General features: G+C 40.5%; 1 protein-coding gene across 5 annotated transcripts in view; it reads right to left on the bottom strand.

Moving 5' to 3' along the window:
• Positions 1-866: 866 nt before the first annotated feature.
• The window catches only part of odr4 (odr-4 GPCR localization factor homolog), an 89,463-nt gene continuing 66,892 nt past the window's right edge, over positions 867-23,437 (bottom strand). For 4 of the 5 annotated variants that reach the window (XM_073063266.1, XM_073063265.1, XM_073063268.1 and 1 more), the window contains 5 exons: positions 21,410-21,598; positions 15,913-15,939; positions 9,527-9,589; positions 3,789-3,856; positions 867-995 (listed from right to left, as the gene is read on the bottom strand). In XM_073063266.1, coding sequence (XP_072919367.1) covers positions 984-995; positions 3,789-3,856; positions 9,527-9,589; positions 15,913-15,939; positions 21,410-21,598 — 359 coding nt within the window. In that variant the 3' untranslated portion in view covers positions 867-983. Of the gene's footprint in view, positions 996-3,788; positions 3,857-9,523; positions 9,590-15,912; positions 15,940-21,409; positions 21,599-23,437 lie in introns of all 5 variants that reach the window. The other variant, XM_073063267.1, reaches the window with a different exon arrangement.

Below are 23,437 nucleotides of genomic sequence, written 5' to 3'. Positions count from 1 at the left end.
CCTCTGCCTTCTAATCTAGAAGGCATCTTGGTAAACTTTCTCTGTAACCCCTTTCATTGCCTCCACATCCTTATAATGTGGCAATCAGAAATGAATGCATCCTTTAGATGCATGTTTAATAGTTTTATAAAGCTGCACTCTAACTTACTGACTCTTGAACTTGGTGCCTTTACTAATAAAGGAAAGTATGCTGTCTGCCTTCTTTACCATTCTATCAATCTGTGCAGTCACTTTCAGAGAGCTATAAACTAGGACCCCAACATTCTTCTGTACATTAACACTCTTTAAGGGTCTTGCCATTAATTGTTTACCGTCTCTTTACATCTGCTCTCTCGAAATGCAACACTTTATATTGGCTGGATTAAACTCCATCAGCAATTCACCACCCATATCTGCAACTGATCTACATCCTATTTTCTACACTATCCATATTGCCAATGATCTGCAAGCCTACCAACCCACCCATCCACTATTCAAGTCACTATTATACATCATCATGAACAGCAGAGGTCTTAGTACTGACCCTTGCAGACACCACGGGACACAGATCTCTAGTCAAATAAGTTGCATCGCTACCACCCTCTGATTTTTAATTTTGAATCCAAACAGTCAAGTCACCATGGATCTCTTACTTGCTAAAAACAGTCTAGAATCTTGCAACCTCACATAAATGTAAGATTATGATCAGAAAGAGTTAGAAACAAATGATTTGTTTACACTAAAATCATAATTCTCCAATTTTAGCAGCTCAAGAAACAATATAAAGTTGGTTACAATTTTTAAAAATACAAGATATCAAGTACTACATTGTAGTCCATACTGATCAATAAAAAAGTGATACTACCAGACTACAAATGGCAACAAAATCTTGCTGTTAAGTGTTTATTCAAATGGTGCTGAGAATACAGTTTCAGTCAAAAAAAGTTCGGGAACTGGATCTTATAAGTTCCTTGAAAATGGAGATCAATACTGTTAATCGTGGCTCAAGTTGATTCCTGTAAGAAAATAAAAAGAGGTGAGTTCCAAATTCTCAACATGATCAAAAATTTTTTGTAAAACTTCCATAATGTTAATGTTTTTAATAAACGCATATTACTTTTTCAATGCTGCATGGCCAGTTTAGGACTATTGGTGCTCAATCCCAACCACATAAACAGAACAAACACGAGGAAATCTGCAGATGCTGGAAATTCGAACAACACAAACAAAATGCTGGTGGAACACAGCAGGCCAGGCAGCATCTATAGGGAGAAGTGCTGTCGATGTTTTGGGCCGAGACCCTTCGTCAGGACTAACTGAAAGATAATAAGAGATTTGAAAGTAGGAGGGGGAGGGGGAAATGCGAAATGATAGGAGAAGACCGGAGGGGGTGGGATGAAGCTAAGAGCTGGAAAGGTGATTGGCAAAAGTGATACAGAGCTGGGGAAGGGAAAGGATCATGGGACGAGAGGCCTAGGGAGAAAGAAAGGGAGAGGGGAGCACCAGAGGGAGATGGAGAACAGGCAGAGAGAGAGAAAAAAACAAACAACTAAATATGTCAGGGATGGGGCAAGAAGGGGAGGAGGGGCATTAACGGAAATTAGAGAAGTCAATGTTCATGCCATCAGGTTGGAGGCTACCCAGCTGGTATATAAGATGTTGTTCCTCCAACCTGAGTGTGGCTTCATCTTGACAGCAGAGGAGGTCATGGATAGACAAATCAGAATGGGAATTGGACGTGGAATTAAAATGTGTGGCCACTGGGAGATCCTGCTTTCTCTGGCGGACAGAGTGTAGATGTTCAGCGAAACGGTCTCCTAGTCTGCGTCGGGTCTCACCAATATATAAAAGGCCACACCGGGAGCACTGGACGCAGTACACCACACCAGCTGACTCACAGGAGAAGTGTCGCCTCACCTGGAAGGACTGTCTGGGACCCTGAATGGTGGTGAGGGAGGAAGTGTAAGGGCAGGTGTAGCACTTGTTCCGTTTACAAGGATAAATACCAGGAAGGAGATCAGTGGGAAGGGATGGGGGGGACGAGTGGACAAGGGAGTCGCGTAGAAAGTGATTTCAGCGGAAAGCAGAAAGAGGCGGGGAGGGAAAGATGTGCTTGGTAGTGGGATCCCGTTGGAGGTGGCGGAAGTTATGGAGAATTATACGTTGGACCTGGAGGCTGGACCCCACCAGCCTCCAGGTCCAATGTATAATTCTCCGCAACCCCACCAGCCTCCAGGTCCAACGTATAATTCTCCGTAACCCCACCAGCCTCCAGGTCCAACGTATAATTCTCCGTAACCCCACCAGCCTCCAGGTCCAACGTATAATTCTCCGTAACCCCACCAGCCTCCAGGTCCAACGTATAATTCTCCGTAACCCCACCAGCCTCCAGGTCCAACGTATAATTCTCTGTAACCCCACCAGCCTCCAGGTCCAACGTATAATTCTCTGTAACCCCACCAGCCTCCAGGTCCAATGTATAATTCTCTGTAACCCCACCAGCCTCCAGGTCCAACGTATAATTCTCTGTAACCCCACCAGCCTCCAGGTCCAATGTATAATTCTCTGTAACCCCACCAGCCTCCAGGTCCAATGTATAATTCTCTGTAACCCCACCAGCCTCCAGCCACCGGGGGGGGGGGGGGGGGGTGTATCAAGAGTTTGCTTATCTGTGTTGAGTTTAAGATTCAGAGGTAGCAAAATGCATGCAGTATTTATTTAGCTGGAGTGAAATTCTGCAATCTAGTTTTTAAAAACAGAGTTTTTCAAAGGGCTATTCTAAATTACATCTCCCTTTGAAATTGGCAAGCATTTATGCTGTATCTCATTAAAAGTATGCTTTAAGGATACAAGAGTCTACAGAAAAACCTCACAGAGGTAAACTGGAAAAATATGCTGTGAATTTTGTATGGAATATTAGATACCCAGAATAGTTTTTCAATAATAAGCTCCAAATAACTGTATGTAGATAAATCTGAGTCCAATGCTTTAGAAGATGAAAATAAAAACAGAACAATCAATTAGGAATGCAAGTGGGTTAGAGTATAACAGTAAGAAAGCTTAATGAAATTCCACAGGGCTTTATTAGGACTATTCTTAGAATACTCTGTGCAATTTTGGTCTCCATATCCTGAAAATCACTTGGTATGTAGTTACAAAAGCAAAGATCTAAAGATTTCCTTCCTGGGATGAGGAAGATGCTTCATGAAGAAAAATTAAGGAAGCCTGGCCTATCATGCATGGAATGAAATGTGAAACATAAAACATTGAGGTGAGCTGACAGATTAGATACCAATAAACTGCTTTCTCATGTTGGAGGTCCAGAACTGTGGTGAGTGAGGGGTGGAGGTGATGGAGGCATAATCTAAGGATAGGATGTTGGAAGAGGGATATCTGTTTACACCTTGTACTATAATACTGGTATTTTCCACTCCAGAGAGTTGTGGAGATTGTCATTATAGTGATCTGACAGTAAAATGGACTTGGGGCACAGGATCACTCATGATCTTATACATGGTACACAGCAGACTTAGTGCTTATGAATTATTGCTGTGTCAATTTCTTACACACTGACATTTATAAAGAAACACTTGGTAAAACCAAATGAAAAGCGATGAAATACTGAAGATGATAGAATTCTGAAATGAAATAGATAATGTTGGAAACACTCAACAAGTCAGGCAGAAACTTTCCACAAATGTTGCCAGGCCTTTAGCACTTTGTTTCAGTTTTGATAAAAATAAATAATCTATAGAGACCAGCAATTTTAAAATATAGCTTAACTTATAACATCCTTAAATGAGACTTACAGCAATGAAGTAATACAAAACAGAGACTGCTATTGCGAGGACTCCTACACCTACTGCTGTTGCGAACCCTATGACACAAAGCACAAACATAGGTAATGAAAAATAGGATATGAAAGAGCTGAATCATGACTCTGAATGGCAACTAAAAGGATGAAGGTAGGGGTTGGTGTGTGTGTGAAGAAATTAAAATATAGGAATATATATCAAAATACTGATCCCTTGCAAACTGAATTTAATCTTGAACTATATTCTCCTTATTAAAAATCCACAAAGGTTGTTCTATTAAGTATGATATTCCTAAATGACCACTGCAGCACAAATGGAAGAGCTGTGGCTAGTATGATTTCCCATATACATTCCCAGTATGCCATTTCATGTGATGTGAATAATTTATCTTTTATATTAGATCAATACATATAAATTCAATACAGCAAAAAAATTGAGGAACACATTCAATTCAAACAATAAATATGCAATAAGCACCAGGAAGAAAAGGTCAAAACTGTTCAATATTTTTGAAACATTTCAGCAAAAGGAGTGTTAAGACTATATTAACATATTTCTATAACCTTATTATCTCTGAAGGACAGAATTGGTGCAGGCTTTAAACACCAATGAACTAGATACTGAGCATTTTATTAGGTACACTTCTTCATTAATGCAAATCTTTAATCAGCCAACCATGTGGCAAGAACTCAATGCATAAAAGCCTGCAGATGTTGAGTTGTTGTTCAGTTCGAACATTAGAATGGGGAAGAAATGTGATCTAAGTGACTTTGACCATGGAAGGATTTTTGGTGCCAAACAGAGTGGCTTGATTATCTCAGTCTGCTGATTGCCTAGGATTTTCACACATAGCCGCCTCCAGAGTTAACAGACAATGGTGCAAAAAGTGAAAAAAAAGTGTTGTGCAGAAGAGCATCTCTGAGGGCAGAACACATCGAAGCTTGAAGTGACTGGGCTACAGCAGCAGAAGACCATGAACATACACTTAGTGGTGACTTTATCAGGTGCAGGAGGTAGCTAATGATATGGCCACCTAGTACAGTACATATAAAAATATAATTATGCTTATAATCTTTCATACCCTTCAGAGTTTAGAACATTTTAACCAACAGTTAGGTTAGACCAGACTCAAAGGACACCACAGCACAAAAATAGGCCCTTTGGCCCAACTAGTCTGTGCCAAACCATTAATTTACCTCGTCCCTAGTCCCTTCCCATCCAGGTACCTAAACAAATTTTTTTTAAATGTTGAAATCAAACCTGCATCCACCATTGCGTTCACAGCTTGTTCCACACATGCACCACATTCTGAGTGAAGAAGCTTCCCTTCATGTACGCCTCAAACATTTCATCTTTCACTCTTACCCTATGACCTCTAGTTGTAGCCTCACCCAACTTCTCAGGAAAAAGCCATATACAATTATTTGGGTGCTGTTAATTTTTCCCCTATTTCACCCAGGGTGGTAACCATGTACATTATTTCTGATGGGAAAAATGTCAAAATAGTGTAGGAGACTTTGTGAAAATATCATGAGCTGGTTAAGGTACAAAGGAAGAACACAATCATTTGGAAAGCTGTGCTGTGTCTCTGTAAGGCTCCAGCATGATGGCCACCAACCATATTTAAAGAAATCAAGTTATTTTTGCTAACTTCCAGCACTTCTCAAAGTTCAATATGTCCGAAGAGAAACTGATCTGATCGGTTTTGTTAGCAAACACGAGGAAATCTGCAGATGCTGGAAATTCAAACAACAACACACACAAAATGCTGGTGGAACACAGCAGGCCAGGCAGCACCTATAGGGAGAAGCGCCGTCGACGTTTCGGGCCGAGACCCTTCGTCAGGACTAACCTAAAGGAAAGATAGTAAGAGATTTGAAAGTAGGGGGGGGGGGAGGGAGAAATGCGAAATGATAGGAGAAGACCGGAGGGGGTGGGATGAAGCTAAGAGCTGGAAAGGTGATTGGCGAAAGTGATACAGAGCTGGAGGATCATGGGACGGGAGGCCTCAGGAGAAAGAAAGGAGAGGGGGGAGCACCAGAGGGAGATGGAGAACAGGCAAACAACTAAATGTGTCAGGGATGGGGTAAGAAGGGGAGGAGGGGCATTAACAGAAGTTAGAGAAGTCAATGTTCATGCCATCAGGTTGGAGGCTACCCAGCCGGTATATAAGGTGTTGTTCCTCCAACCTGAGTTTGGATTCATTTTGACAATAGAGGAGGCCATGGATAGACATATTAGAATGGGAATGGGATGTGGAATTAAAATGTGTGGCCACTGGGAGATCCTGCTTTTTCTGGCGGACCGAGTGTAGGTGTTCAGCGAAACGGTCTCCCACTTGCAGCACTTGTTCCATTTACAAGGATAAGCGCCAGGAGGGAGATTGGTGGGAAGGGATGGGGGGGGGGGGGGGGGGAAACGGATGGACAAGGGAGTCGCGTAGGGAGCGATCCCTGTGAAAAGCAGAAAGAGGGGGGGAGGGAAAAATGTGCTTGGTAGTGGGACCCCGTTGGAGGTGGCGGAAGTTACGGAGAATTATACGTTGGACCTGGAGGCTGGTGGGGTGGTAGGTAAGGACAAGGGGAACCCTATCCCGAGTGGGGTGGCGGGTGGATGGGGTGAGGGCAGATGTGTGGGAAATGGGAGAGATGCGTTTGAGAGCAGAGTTGATGGTGGATGAAGGGAAGCCCCTTTGTTTAAAAAAGGAAGACATCTCCTTCGTACTGGAATGAAAAGTCTCATCCTAAGAGTAGATGCCGCGGAGACGGAGGAATTGTGAGAAGGGGATAGCATTTTTACAAGAGACAGGGTGGGAAGAGGAATAGTCCAGGTAGCTGTGAGAGTCTGTAGGCTTAAGGTAGATATCAGTAGATAGGCCGTCTCCAGAGATGGAGACAGAAAGATCAAGAAAGGGGAGGGAGGTGTCGGAAATGGACCAGGTAAATTTGAGGGCAGGGTGAAAGTTGGAGGCAAAGTTAATGAAGTCGATGAGCTCAGCATGCGTGCAGGAGGCAGCGCCAATGCAGTCGTCGATGTAGCGAAGGAAAGGAGGGGGATGGATACCCGTATAGACTTGGAACATGGACAGTTCCACAAAGCCAACAAAAAGGCATGCATAACTGGGACCCATACGGGTGCCCATGGCTACACCCTTGGTTTGGAGGAAGTGGGAGGAGCCAAAGGAGAGATTATTGAGAGTAAGAACTAATTCCGCTAGACGGAGGAGAGTGGTGGTAGAGGGGAATTGGTTAGCTATGGAATCCAAAATAAAGCGAAGAGCTTCGAGACCATCTCGGTGGGGGATGGAGGTAGAGAGGGACTGGACGTCCATGGTGAAAATAAGACAGTGGGGGCCAGAGAACTTAAAATCATTGAAAAAATTCAAAGCATGAGAAGTGTCACGGACATGAGGAGATTGAACTAGGGGGGATAAGACAGTGTCAAGGTATGCAGAAATGAGTTCAGTGGGGCAGGAGCAAGCTGAGACAATAGGTCTACCTGGACAGGCAGGTTTGTGGATCTTGGGTAGGAGGTAGAAACGGGAAGTGTGGGGTGTGGGAACTATGAGGTTGGTGGCAGTGGATGGGAGATCCCCAGAGCTGATAAGGTTGGTGATGGTATAGGAGACAATGGCTTGGTGCTCCTTAGTGGGGTCATGATCAAGGGGTAAATAAGAGGAGGTATCAGAGAGTTGTCGCTTTGCCTCGGCCAGGTAGAGGTCAGTACGCCAGACAACAACAGCTCCCCCCTTATCAGCAGGTTTTATAGTGAGGTTGGGATTGGTGTGGAGGGAGCGGAGAGCAAAGCGTTCGGAAGGAGTGAGGTTGGAATTGGAACAGGGTGTGGTGAAGTCAAGACGGTTGATGTCCCGTCAGCAATTAGCTATAAAGAGATCCAGAGGCAGGCAGAAGACCACAGCGGGGTATCCATGAAGAGGAGGAGGGTTGAAGACGGGAGAAGGGGTCATCGGTGGGGGTAGGAGAGTCCTTGTCAAAGAAGTAAGCTCGGAGACGGAGCCGGAGGAAGAAGAGTTCGGCGTCATGGCGTACGTGGCACTCACTGAGGTGTGGGCGAAGGGGGACAAATCTGAGGCCCTTACTGAGGACAGAGCGCTCTGCCTCAGAGAGTTGAAGGTCGGAGGGAATGGTAAAGACCCAGCACGGATGAGAGATGGGATCAGAGGGGGAAGGTTTTCCATGAAGAGGAGGAGGGTTGAAGACAGGAGTTGTTTGCCTGTTCTCGATCTCCCTCTGGTGTTTCCCCCACCCTTCTTTCTCCTGAGGCCTCCCGTCCCATGATCCTTTCCCTTCTCCAGCTCTATCACTTTCGCCAATCACCTTTCCAGCTCTTAGCTTCATCCCACCCCTCCGGTCTTCTCCTATCATTTCGCATTTCCCCCTCCCCCCACTACTTTCAAATCTCTTACTATCTTTCCTTTCCTTTCGATTAGTCCTGACGAAGGATCTCGGCCCGAAACGTCGACAGCGCTTCTCCCTATAGATGCTGCCTGGCCTGCTGTGTTCCACCAGCATTTTGTGTGTGTTGTTGATCGGTTTTGTTGTTGTCTCTTACACAAATTATCTGGTGGAATATATGTGTGATCCAATCGGATCGCCTCTGAATATACAGCTTACCTGGAAACTTGAAGAAAAACAGAAACGATGACAGGAACTTGGCACAAGACCATATGAATAAAAGGGCACAGGGAAAACCTATACCACTTCACTGAGCAGCAGCATATGAACTCCTTTACTTTAACACTGTTGCTGCAGCCTCTCTGTAACTGGCAAGAACACGGTCACTCTCACCTTTTGCACTATGTGATCCTTTCAGGCTGCACTCATCATGGTAGCACTACTTGCAGTACCATGTTGTATCAAAAAGCACAGTGAGCCTCTATAAACTAAGTTCATAGAAATGCAAAAGACAGTATGAGATTTGCCCAAATGAATTCCCTTTGGAGCAAAGTACATTGATTACTTTGATGAACTTAAAGAAAAACTTAAAGCTTTAATAAATAACACAATTTTGTTGACATTTGTATTTACTAAGATTTGCTCTGTTGTTGACCAGTTAGCTGATATCTTAACTTGTATGTCATTATGAAGCAAGCATAAGATAGGATCAGAACTTCAGTCAGCAAACAAACTCTGTGAAATTGTCTACCATCTTTCAGTTTGCCTCTCCAAAAGGTTATCAACTGCCTTGTTCTTTAAAATGATCATTTCCCGCTATAATGTCTCATTTAGTGTATAATGGTGTGTCAAAGCATACAACCTCAAATTGTTCTTCATGGTCCTGATATTCCAAGCCCTGAATTTCATATTGTGAAATAAAATTTGCACCCTAGGCTTTACAGAGCAGGATCTGATTCAGCAACAAAGGGATCCTTAACAACTGAAGTTCAGGCTCTGCTACATGGATATTAATGTTTACTCATTTGTAAGCACGCGTATTGTTGTCTGGCATAGTATAGTTGTTCACTTGTGTGCATAGTACGCAAGTTTAGTCACTGGATTCCTTATCCATTGCCTCCCTCTTACTTTCATTCTTGCCCTCTTTCTTGCCACAGTCCAATTGCTGTCTACGGAGCCTCGCTACATACCAGGCACCATTGCTGATCCCTGGTATCTGAACACATCCTTGACACTAGCTCTAGAAATAAACCTAACCATTTTCCAGGTCTTGACCCAGCTAGACACCTAATCGAGTTTCCAATCCATAAATTTTACCCTTGAATTTAAAGCCACCATCTGTAGTTTCCTCTTCTTCTTTGACAGCTGTTTGCTCTTGATCTTAAAACAAAACACAAAGCATTTTAATTAGTCAAAAAACTTTGTTCCCTATACAAACATAGCTCAAACTTCTTTAAGTATACTTGTCTATGGATAATCTTTGCATGCTGGGTAGTTATTAAATAAACAAAGCATTACTAAGAGCAGACAATATTTAAACTTCCATAATTCATGAGTAACTACTCAACTTTGAACTCTCTCAATATACAGAAGCTATCTAGTCATACTGTATTTCCTCAAGACTTAAGATGTATTCAGGTTTTGAATATATTTAGATCATAAATTCAGTGGCATTTTTATGCATTTGTTGTAATTTCAAATTATATTTACGGGTTGTACCGCACTATATAATAAGGCTATAAAAACTTGTAATAAAACATTTTTTGATTTTCATGATATTCATAAGTATTGGAAGAAAAACAACTTGCTTTATGAGGTTTGTTTTCCCACTTATATTCTTTTGATAGATACCATTTCGCATTTCAAGTCTACGCTGACTCTCAGATAATTTATTTTTCTTGTAATTTATTCTCATATAATTTACTGAAGTGTTCATACCCAAGATACATGCTTCAGATAGATGGGTAACCATTAGGAGAGGCAAGAGGAGTAGTGTGTTTACACAGGGTTCCCCTGTGGCCATTCCCTTCAGCAATAAGTGTGCCCCTTTGGATACAGGCATGGGAAATGGGGAAACGAACTATCAGGCACAGCAGAAGTCAAGTCAATAGATTTGTAGCCAGCTCCGAAGGCTCAGCAGGAAAGGGCAAAGTCAGACTGAATATTAATGAATCGAAACTCGTTAGTTATGAGACTAGAGATTCTGTGTCTGCCAGAGGCACGAAGATGGTGTGGTTTCTCCCAGGTGCTAAACTGAATACGTGTCAGAATGGCCACAGAATATTCTCAAGCAGAGAGTGAGCTGCCAAAAGTCGTGTTGCATGTTAGCACCACTGACATAAGATAGAATGGGGGAAGAGGTACAGCACAGTAGGTATAGAAAGCTGGGAAAGAGGCTGAAAAGCAGGACCTCAAATGTAGTAATCTCAAGATTACACCTGGTGCCATGTGCGAGTCAGGACCGGAATAGAAAGATAGAACAGTTGGATGAATGAATGGCTGAGGAACTAATGAAGGTTTGCTAATTTCCAGGTGGTCCAAGGCTGAGTGCAAAGCCAATGAGACTGCATCCACAGTAGACCTATTGAGGTGGTAGACAAGTTGCAGTGGGCTTCGATCCTTACTTAGGCAAGAGTTACTTTTAAGCATTACCAACCTCTCAAATCACTTCATCATAATAGATGTGAGTGCTACTGGGTGGTAGTCATTGCGGCAGCTCACTCTGCTCTTCTTGAGCACTAGCATGACTGATATCCTTTTGAAGCAGATGCAAACCTTCAAATGCAGTGAGAAATTGAAGATGTCCTTGAACACTCCAAACAGATAACACAGCTGGAGAGAATTGCATAGATAAAGTTTTGTTCTCCATCTTAAAGCATGCATAAAAGGAGTTCACCTCATCGGGGAGTGAAACACCCCAGCCAATTATGATGTTAGGTTTCGGCTTGCAGGAACCTAACCATGCCATAGCTGACAAGTATCCATCTCCAACTCCAACTCCAACTTCACTTGGAATTGCTTTTTCACTTTTAAGATAACCTTGGCAGTTTCCCTGCCAAAGATCGACAGACTTTTTAAACATTTTAAAACTATGATGCTTACTGAAGCATCCACAGCTGTGACTGTAGATTTCAGATGTAGTCGCCTTAAACAGGAATATTTGAGGATTCCCTTTGGAGCTGCACATAAAAGAGTTGCCACTATCTGGTGTCATCTTGAGAAGGTTGGGGAGGGGAGTGGGACAACATCACAGCAACACTCAGAGGGGATATACGGAGAGGTACACAGGTAAGACTCAAAAATAAGAATGGTACAATCACTTACATGGGATTATAAATATGGAACCTCCAAGCTTGATTGAAGGAGAGGAGGTTGAGGGAGATCTGGTAGATGATTATAAGATTATGAAAGGCATAGAGAAGACAGCCAATATATTTATCTCAGGGTCGTATGAGTAATACCAGAGTGCTTTCATTTAAGGTGAGAAGGGGTAAGTTCAAAGGAAATATGCGAGGCAAGTTTTCTTTTACACAGACAGTGGTGGGTAGCTGGAATACACTGCCAAGCAAAGCCTGTTGAAGCTGCAACATTTTGCTCAATGGCAGGCCAACTGTCATTTAGCAACAGTTTTAACTGATTCAATTAAGAAATCAATTCAGTTCAAGAAGGTCACCACAAAAATAGGCAAAATATGCAAACTAAATTCTGATCCATTTTCACCCAGATACCTTGTGTTTCATCATTGTGAGCAGAAACAGATAAATTGGGTCAAACATACTATTCTCGGTCTAGTGAAAATCTCTAAAGTTTCCATATTTTGATAAAAAGAAAATGAGGGGAAAACATTTCAATTATACAAGTGCTCGAGTTATTCTTCAGAAATTAATTAGAGGAAAAGGTATTGTGAAAAAGCACACTCAGAACAGATTTTGACAATTCAATATTTGAATGATAAGCCAACATCGCAAGATAAATGTGTATGCGAACATTTTATATTTATTTGGAACCTGAAAAAGGAATAAAATTTATTAACCCAGTATTTTTTAAGAAATGGCATGATTGTTAGATAATTCAAATTGCGATAAGGGGACAGAAGATGTGTTTGGAAGTGTGAAAGAACAAGTGGAAACATTTTAAGCATGCTGAATTAAGGGTTGGGTACTCTCAGAAATTTCAGCTCTTTTGTTGCAGTGCTCTGATGTAAAACAATAATCAGACTTGGAATGCACAGCTGTTTTCATATGGCATCAAATCCAGACAGCTAAGAAAGAAGGAAAGGATCTGCATGTCTTGTTCCTCGACCTGGCCAACACCTATGGATCAGTTCCTCATTCCCTGCTGTGGACTGCTTTTGAATTCTTTCAGGTGCCTGCAACAATAACAAATCTGGTAAAACATTACTTCCAGGATCTGCAAGCTTGTCTCACATCAGACTTCACCACAGCTTGGCAACCACTGGAAGTAGGCATCATGGCGGGGTGCATCATCTCCCCATTCGCCTTCACTATGGCAATGGAGCTCATTATCAGAGCCTCAAAACGGGTTGCGGGAGGAAAACGGCTACCGTTTGGTCAAAGGTTACCACCGATATGAGCCTACATGGATGAAATAACAATACTGATGACAACTGTCCACTGCACCAAGAGACTTCTGCAAAAGCTTCATCAAAACATCACATGGGCGAGGATGAAGATCAAGCCCAGCAAGTGCAGAAGCATTTCCATTGTCAAAGGTCAACTCACGGATCAAAGATTTCATATTGATGGAACACCTGTCCCAACTGTTTCAGAAATGCCAGTGAAGAGCTTGGGTCGATGGTATGATGCTAAGCTCAAGGACACCGAGCAGTTTAAACAACTCAAAAAGGATACCATCACGTACATAGCTCGCCTCAATGAGACCTTGCTGCCAGGAAAACTCAAGCTGTGGTGCTTCCAGTTTGGCATACTCCCAAGACTCATGTTGCCTTTAACATGCATGAAATCCCTATCAACAAGGTGGAAAAGCTCGAAAAAGTGATCAGCACACATGTAAAACAGTGGCCTGGACTTCCACGATGCTTAAGTCCTGTTGGACTGTACGGGAACGGCAAACTGAAATCACCAATTACAAGTCTTGTGGAAAAATTCAAATGCACTAAAGCAAGGTTGGTCATTACCCTCAGTGAATCTGAAGATACTGTTATTTGAACAGTGCCAAACCCCCCCCCCCCCCCCACCACCCCGTGTGGCAACAGGGAGGAAGTGGACCCCATCTGAAGCCGTTCAGAGTGCTAGGTCTGCTCTTCACTTCAGCGATGTGGTTGGCCAAGTCCCACATGGGAGAGCTGGTCTCGGGCTCGTGCCAAAGGCTCCTCAATGGCACAAGGCAACATCAGTGAAGTAGAGATGGCTCGTGGTGGAAGAGGTGAGGAGACAGGAGGAGGCAGAGCTACATGCCAGAGCTGTTTCAATGGCCAAGCAGGGCCAATGGATTAATTGGGAGAGCCTGGAAAAGAGGAAACTCAGTTGGAGGGATCTCGGCTAAGTTTTGTCATCAGAGCCACTTATGACCTCCTACCAACACCTCAAAACCTGAACCAGTGGTGGGGAGAAGACCCCATTTGCTCTCTTTGTCAAGCACCTGGATCAGTAAGGTACATTTTAACAGGATGCACCATGAACCTCAGCCAGGGATGGTATAACCAAGTTCTCAGCAGCTGGCATCAATCTTGGAACAGAGGCAACCCACTGTAAATGCTCTCCCACAAACATCGGCAGGAAATATCCACATTACACAATTTGTACCAGCAGGCCAACCTCCAGAGCAGCAAGTAAAATCAAAGGATATAAGCATTCTGCAGGTTGCTCGGGATTGGAAAATGGACGTGGACTTGGGAGAAAAAGCTTGTGTTTCCCCCAGACATTGCGGCTACTACACTCTGGCCAGACATAGTCCTGTGGTCCACAACAGCCAAGATGGCATATGTTGTGGAATTGACAGTACCATGGGAAGATGGTGTTGAAGAAGCTTATGAGAGGAAAAAGATCAAGTACTCTGAACTGGCAACTGAAGCTGTTCAGAACGGCTGAAAGACCAAGATTTTCCCTGTAGAAGTGGGAAGCAGGGGATTCTTTGCTACATCTATGACCAGTCTATTGAAGAAGATGGGGGTGAGGGTGTCTTCCTCCAACAAGCAATCAAATCTTTGTCAAATGCAGCAGAAGAAAGCAGCAATTGGATTTGGATTAAAAGGAAAGACAACAACTGGGCTGCAAGATGAAGACAGGAGGGTACGGAACTGAGGGGTTGTATCTGGGATGCCAGATAGCGCCGTTGAGCCCTCTAGAGATGTTGTGGGCTTATCAACAAAACGTCAAAGAAGGAGGGTGTCCACCTGATGACCCCGATGATGTAGCTACCCTCCTCGTCACCACTCCAAGCCTACTGCCAACATCGAGAGTGCCGACTTTATCATAGGGATTGAAACATCAAGTCCTATTAGCTCTACAATTTAAAACTTATTTACAAGAAGGGCTAGAAAATGGCTTGCAGGATAAAGTTGCAACAGCAGATGCAAAGGAGCCTGTTTTGCCTCAAAAAACTGATGAGCTTGAAGAGTGTTGCTACATGTAGGGATAGTAAGTGTACAGATTGGGGCACCTAGGGTATCACAGTGATGAAGAAATGCAAATAATAAACTACCCTTTCAGCCTCTACCTCTACCCCTTATTCCAACACACAGGCCTATTGCACATCTTTATGATTCCACCGAACTACTACCACTGCCGTGCTTGCCTTTGAGTGTATCATTGTGACTGTAAGTGAAAGGTAGTATAAAGTTTCACTTTCTCAATTGACCTGATTTCTTACAGAAGATAAAATGAAGTCATAAGTAATCTGTAAAGTGGAGCAACAAATGTGTTACCTAAAAGGTAAAGTATCAATTAGGGGTTTAATTATTCCAAGACTGAATGGTAACAATATTCTCTTCTGGGTGGGTAGATGTAGTAAATGTCAAAATACACAGATTAATAGTGGGATTTCAAATATTGGAATATTTTTGTCAAATTAGTGCAACAATATTTAAATATGTTTGAGTTCCCAATGAAGCTGTGTGACCTGTTTTATTTCCTTAAGATTTTGAGACTTTTCTGTTCTCCAGAGTGCCACTCCAGGATCACGTAGCCATAAAGTATCATTCCCTATCCTTCCCTAAACCTCCAGAAAAATAAAACATGGTACTTTATAAGAAATAAGGCAGGTGTTAAATCTATTAAGATAGTGAAGATCTAGAGCCTTATTTATCAATTTCCTTCTTTTCTCCCATGAAGTGCCAGATTCCCAGTTAGTATTAAAATCTGAATCCCAGCATGGGAAAAGTCAAATTGTTCTACATGTGAAGCATACTGGAGAATGACCCTCTAGTGAACTATTGTTTCACATTATGACTTTTTCCAACCCATAAAATCTGAAATACAACATATATCACTGTATGGGAAGATAGTCTTTAGGTTAAATTTTAAGCTGAACATCAACTTGTATGAAAATAACCACACAGCAGGAAAACAAAAGTGCATTTTTCTTCTTGCTATTTTGCCATAACTATAAAAACAAAAATTTCCCTTCAGATTACATTTTTTTCCATTAAATACTGGAATGTAAAGAAACTATAAATGTATCTCTAATTTCTTATATTTAAATTACATTCATTTTAATTTTACCTTGGCCAGGTTCGACCCCCATCTCTTCTACAGATTTTGCATTCAGTATATAGAAAAAAGAAACAAATATTAGACATCTGGAAATCAGAAAAGAAATAAAAGGACAACAATAAACTAAGTTAGTTAAATAATGACATGAGCTTGGGTAATGACAGAACTTTGGCCTGAGAAAGGATGTAAAACAGGATGATCAGCTACAGTCTGTGTTATGTACTCTACCTGATTTTCTTTTCCTAATTTGGAGTGCAACGACTAAAGAATCACTTATCAGCCATTTTATTTTCAGAAGCTAGAAGTTCTGGTGAATGTTTTTGTTTAAGTATTTAAAATATACAAAAATCTCACAGCCCTAGTACAACTATTAAACACAACAGTTAAAAAATTGTACAATATACAATGAATATGAAGAACAATTAACAGTTCTTGTTACAGCCCTGGCTATTTCCCAATGTCATTTTCTGATGCTCACCAAGTGAAACATCATCTGTATTGTGCTGTGAGCCTTTTATGAACCTAACAGTATCCATAAAGTGTTATGTAATTTCACCAGAGCTAAAATTCCACCATTTTATCTCGAGACTTTTTAAAAATCAGGGCTAGTACAGGATGCCTCTTACATTAGAAGCAGAGTGCAGTACTCATGTTACAGATTAAATTACACATCTTTCTTTGGATGACATAGATGCAGAAGTAAAACCACAAAATAAACAATACTTTTGCTTTTCATCTGTATGGATATTTTGGGATCTGAAGTTGAGTCTGATAATGAATTAAAAAGATCACCTGTTTTAATTTTGTTGGCAGATCCCATTACACTCACCAATATCCATATAATTATACTGGTCTGAAAATATAGTGGATATGAATGAAACTTATAGAGTCATGGAAAAGTACAGCACAGAAACAGGTGCTTCAGCCCATCTAGTCAGTGTAGAACCATTTGACCTGCCTACTTCCACTGACCTGCACTGGAAACACAGCCCACCATATCTCTGCCATCTATGTACTCATTCAAACTTCTCTTAAATGTTGAAATCAAGCTCGCATGCACCACTTATACTGGCAGCTCATTCAACAATCTCACGATGCTCTGGAGTGAAGAAGTTTCCTCCCATGTTCCTCTTAAACTTTGCACCTTTCACCCTCAACCCATGACCTCTAGTTGTAGTCCCACCCAACCTCAGTGGAAAAAGCCTGCATTTACCCTATATATACTCCTTATAAAATAATTTGAGTTCATTGATCTAACTGTATATGTAATCGACTCATATAACTTACCATCACTCTTTTAGTTTAACAAACCACAGATATCTTTCTCAATTGCACTTCTTGCAAAATTCAAAACAAGCAGCAAAAGAAGCAGAAAACAGTCTTTGCGATATTTGGTTTAATGTTCATGTTAACAGTGAATGTGGTTTTCAAAATAGAAAGGTCACTGAACTGAGTCTCAAAAGCATCAACATCAGCTCAGGTGGAATCTGAGATCTGATTATAGACTGACAATTCATTAAAAGATCAACAAGGAAAGCAACCGACTTAATATTTCCTTGCACTTGACTGGCCATATATAATTTAAATTGTTAACATGTAGCATAATTTAACTGGCTGGTTCAGTATGTCAAGACTTTTCAATAGTTTTGTTTTCTTCAGGATTAATATTATGTCATGGACTGAGAAAAGTAACATCAATCTCCCAAAGTCTACTGTGAAAGCTACTTGAATGATGGCTGTTAGGTCAAATTTATATGTTTAAGTTAAAGATATGCACCAGAGCTCAGTTATTTTAGCTCCTCATAACAATCACATAGGAAGGAAACTAATCACTAATTTTCTCTTCACTCAGGGTCTTTGGTTGATTTAATTGAGACAATGATCTCTAATCAACATCAATCTGCTGAATTTGACTTTAAGGATACAAATGAAGTGAACAAGAAGCCAATTGTAACAATGTGCTTTTTCAAAATGCAGTATGTGATGCAAGTTTTTGCACTGATAATAATTCAGCATTAGGATGAACTGATAATGTGATGCTGATTGTGGACTTTCATATTCAGATGTCTGTTGCTCACTCGCTGAGGAGTTGCTTGGTACTTCTTTAATTCTAAAGATTTTTTTAAACTATCAATGGGAATATAGGAAAATGTTTCATCTTCAAATGTGAGAAATTTGAGTCTCTCATAAATTGTAATTGCAATATATTGAAATGCTCAAGTTTATGTTAAGCTAGAAACAATTAGCATAAAAACAATTAATTCACCAGATTCACTACCCCCTGTCTCAAGAAATTCCTCATCTTTGTTATAAATGGCTGTCTGAAGTTGTGCCCTTTGGTCCTAGACTCGCCCACTGTAAGAAACATCCTCTCCATGCCCACTCTTTCTAGGCCTTTCAATATTTGATAGGTTTCATTAAGATCCCACCCTACTGTCATTTTTGTAAACTCCAGTGAGTAGAGACACAAAGCCATCAAAGCTCTTCATATGTTAACTCCTTCATTCCTAGAATCATTCTCATGAACCTCCTCAAAAGCATCCTTTCTAATGCCAGCAGATCTTTTCTTAGATAAAGTGCCCAAAATTGCTCACAATACTCCAAGTGCAGTCTGTCCAATGCCTTATAAAGCCTCAGCATCATATCCTTACGTTTATATTTTAGTCCTCTTGAAATTAATGCTAACATTGCATTTGTGTTCCTTACCACCAACTCAAGTTAACCTTTAGGGAATCCTGCAGGAGACTCCCAAGTCCCTTTACATCTCTAATTTCTGAATTTGCTCCCTGTTTAGAAATAGTCTACGCCCTTATTCCTTCTCCCTATGTCCATCATCATACACTTCACTATACTAATCTCCATCTGACAGTTCCTTGTTCATTTGCCTAATCTGTCAAAGTCTTTCTGCAGATTCCACACTTCCTCAACACTACAGTTCCTATAAAAAGTATCTGCCCTTCCATCTATTTTTGTATGGTCTGCAAACTTGGCCACAAAGCCATTCATTTTATCATTTAGATCATTGGCATATAACATGGTTTACACTCAACAACTGATAAATTTTTCTAACATCTATGTCACTTACCTTCTGAAATCAAAACATAAGAGTTATAATTCTAAACAATTCATTTCCTATTACCCCAATTATTTTGACTTAAGTGCAATTGTATCATAAAGGCAGTCATGTTCACAATTATTTTTTTTGTAACCAATAAATTACATTTGATGCTTTTATTAACTGGAAAAATCAATATCAACCTAATTCATGTGCAATATGTTCACCCAGAAGATCACAATGCCACTTGCTATGATTAAATGATAGAAACAAGATTGTTCTAGTTTCTGTAATGCCGTGCAAATAAAATACAGTTCAAAAAGATAAATGAAAGACTTATTAACAAGACCCATCAACACAAGATATGACAGACCAAGAAGTTAAAGAATTTCCAGTAATTTGAAATCACTCCCTGAACAAATGAGATTATGTCTCACAGAAACTTACAAAGGCAGGAAAACTTAGCCAAAGGACCAACTCAGTTCAGTTAAAACAATATACACTCATTGGCCACTTTATTAGGTACACTAGTACACCAGCCTGTTAATACAAATATCTAACCAGCCAATCATGTGGCAGCAATTCAATGCATAAAAGAATGCAGACAAGATCAAGAAGCTCAAAGGCCGAAGATCAGAACGGGAAAGAAATGTGACTTTGACAATGGAATGATTGCTAGTGCCAGATATGGTGGCTTAAGCATCTCAGAAACTGCTGATCTTCTGGGGTGTTCACGGACAACAGTCTCCAGAATTTACAGAGAACAGTGCGAAAAAACAAAAAAAAATCCATTGAGCGGTGGGCAGTTCTGTGGGTGTTAATCAGAGAGGTCAGAGAAGAATGGTCAGACTAGTTCAAGCTGACAGGAAGGCAACAGTAACTCAATTAACCACATATTACAATGGTGGTGTGCAGAAGAGCATCTCTGAATGCAAAATATGTTGAATTTTGAAGTGGATGGGCCATAGCAGCAGAAGAACATACTGGTTCTACTCCTGTACCTAATAAAGTGGTCACTGAATGTATGTAGCTCAGATCTAAAGTATAAATAACTATCAGTTTGCTAAAAGCTATTGTTATCATTAAAAGATCAATTCATGGTTGGACTTTCAATCAGAATGCATCAATGATCTATGACCTGTTTGACAGAAATACAAAACCTGTACAGCAATGGATTTTGGATCTCTCAGAAAGAAATCCTGACATATTGTTCCTTTCCAAAATTTACCTCAGTTATTTTGCAAGTTGTTTCTAAATTATCCACCAATTGTTTTTGCCATCTCTGATAACTGCAATAATTTTTTAATGCCTGTCTGCCTTACTTTTTCTGAGCTTATAGATTGCTTTTCTATCCTTTTGCATTTATCTTGAGAGCTAACTTCCTTAACTTCAGTTTCCAAAATAAGCTCCCCATTGGCTGATCATAGTTTACTCTTTCGTTACCTCATCCCACAAAACAGATGTGGCTCTTGAATAGATGCACGTTTTAACATTATTATATAATTACTTCAGGAATGCATGTACTTGGGAAATCACCTCTATTTTTCTTTCTTTTTACAATATTTTTATTCAGAAGAAAAATAAAGATTTACAGAGTGCAACACATAGATACATCTCAACATAACTTGTGTACATTCATATATTGTAATAAAATTGATCAAAATGTTATACCATAACACAAAGGTATACCATTCTGTAATCAAAAATTTAAAGATAGGTCATACATCATAAAATAAATTTTTTTTATATATAAAAAAAGTCAACCCCCTACCAACTACCAAAGAAAAAAGCTGATGGATGACAATGGATAATTAGAAAAAAAAAACATATTCACTTAAGAATAGAAGATAAAAATATACAGAAACGTCTGTGCACGGTTAAACTTTATAAATTGGAAAAGTAATTTAGGAAAGGTCCCCAAATATCATAAAAAGATTGTTTCGAATTTAAGACTGAGCAGTGGATCTTTTCTAAATTTAAATACGACATAATATCACGACCTCTATTTTTCTTTGCTGCAGTTTTTAACTGACCCTGTATTTACATTTGATATGGACAATTTGCTAAAAGATGATATACTTCCAACATTTTAACAATGTCATCATTGGATGCACTCAGAAAATGACAAATATGTGGCATTGTGCATAAATATCATCTAATTTACCCAGAGTTGAGTCATTTAATGATTTCCAGCTCCAATCCAAAACATTCTCCTTAATTAGCTTCGACTAATATCTCTGAACACTTTTATTGCAAATTCTTCTGCTAATAACAAATTCAATAGTAAATGTGAATAAAATTTGTTTCAGATATTAATCAGTCATTTTATTATTGTTGGTGTAATAATGTAATAATGGTGTAATAATCACAAGTAACTACACTATTATAACTGGAGTCCACAATATGCATACATTACAGGAAAAACATTCACAATATAATTGCATAGCTTACCCAACATGACTTCTTCTGTCCTATCCAGTTGTGCTGGGTGCAGATCATAATCCAACAACTCTTTAAAACGATCTTCCAGGTCCTTACTTCCCTCATTTGAAAAGCCATAATCACAAAAAGCAATACCAGAAGGTAGAACTGAGGCAAACACCCTATGTGGAGCTTTGATGTTCGCAGAATCACCAGCGTCTGTTGAAAAATAAAACACGGAATTAATACTTAGATGTGCAGCATTGCCTCACTTTGGAAAAGATTTAAAACAAAAACTTATGTTTTTGAAGCTAAATTCATAACTTAATTGCTGCTGCCTGGCATTTCAAAAATTGGACAAGCAGAGGAAATCCACAAGCAGCACTGAAGGAACTCAGCAGGTCGGGCAGCATCTATGGAGGGAAAAGGTCAGTTGTCGTTTCTGTCAAGATCATTTCTATTTTTATGTGGCTCCAAAAGAAGAGGACATTTTATTCTTTCCACCAATATAGACAATCATAATTCAATTGTTTTAATAAATCACTGCTAAATTGCTTCAGTTCCATTAGCTCATGCTAATGAAAATCGCAAAAACATGTAATTTTATATATAATGAAGGGAGTTGGCACCAAAGAAAGCAAGTGTTCAAGAAAGCGAGTTTGCAGTCTAGCAACAAGAGAATCAGGACAAAACTGCCAGTTCAGTGGAACATACATCCAGGGAGAGGTAAAAGGAATAAGCGACACTAAAGGAATAGAAGAGGCGGAGCGGAGTAATGATGGCACTAAATGGTAACTCCTTTGCTTGCATCTTCGGAAACAGCTCTATTTCCATCTTTAATATCTTTATTTTTCCCTTTCAGGGTTCTTTGTAAGACCATGACCTGGAGCTACCTGCTGACTTTGGTTCTTTGTGGGAATGAAACCTGCTCTCGGGGTTTCATAACCGACCATTGCACGTCAAGGGCTCGGCTTAAGAGTCCAGCTCGGATTTGGAAGCCAAGGATCTCAGCGCTCTGGAGACAGGCAGATCAAGGGTTGGTGTCACTGCAGGAAACCTGTGTGTCGCTGGGCTATCTGTTGTGTGCCTGCAGACCCAAGATATTTGAGATCTTTTGGCAAAGAGCTCAAAAAAAGCAACGTAACAGACTTTTAACATCGTAAACTAGCGAGTTGTTTTTTATGTCTTCAATTACCCCCATCCACACTGATCTGCCCAAGAGGTGTTTTCAAAATTACACACTTTGGAGAGCGTTTCTGAAAATCTCTTGTTTCGGGAGGCGAAAACGCCGCTTTAGTGTGGACGGAGGGTAAAAACGAAGAGAAAATGCTTCGGTTACAGATTTATCTGGTGTAGTGTGGATGTAGCCTCAGTTGTCCCAAATAATCAGCTGCCCTTTTAGCTGATGGCCCAATTAATTGGAATCCACTACATTTAAAAAAGAGGCTCTTGATTGGTCAGAGGATTAAGATTTATGGGGAGAAGGTGAGTAAATGAGGTTGAGGAAAAAGAAATCACCCTTCACTGAATTGCAAAACAGACTTGATAGGCTGAATAGCCTAATTCTGCTTTTATATAAAATACTGAACATTGCAGCACAGAAACGGGCTCTTCAGCCCACGATGCAGTGTCAAACTAATTAAGTAATTAAATGTCTAACTAAACTACTCCCTTCTACCTACATAATATCCAAATCCCTATGTGCATTACAGCTGCATATCTCCGAGCTGCTTAAGCACTTCTATTGCATTTCAACCTAACTAGAATAGTCAGCTAGTATCTTTTTCCCAGGATTGAGATGTGTCATATCAGAGGACATGTATTTAAGGTGATAGGGGTAAGCACAAAAGACAGAAAATGATGGGTGTTAGGAATGCACTGCCCAGGAGTGGATGTGCAGTCAAATACTGTATTGAGCAACCTAACTGTTGTGCATCATGCAACCCAAACACACAGAAAGTGATGATACACAATTTTAAATGCAGCTGTTGGTATTTAAGTGCACCATTATTTAATCATTGATCTTCACCCTACCACAGAACCTTCCTCTTCTTCCCT

Source organism: Hemitrygon akajei, chromosome 12 (assembly GCF_048418815.1).
Source record: "Hemitrygon akajei chromosome 12, sHemAka1.3, whole genome shotgun sequence".
NCBI lineage: Eukaryota > Metazoa > Chordata > Chondrichthyes > Myliobatiformes > Dasyatidae > Hemitrygon > Hemitrygon akajei.
This window is presented reverse-complemented; position numbering and strand designations above follow the sequence as displayed.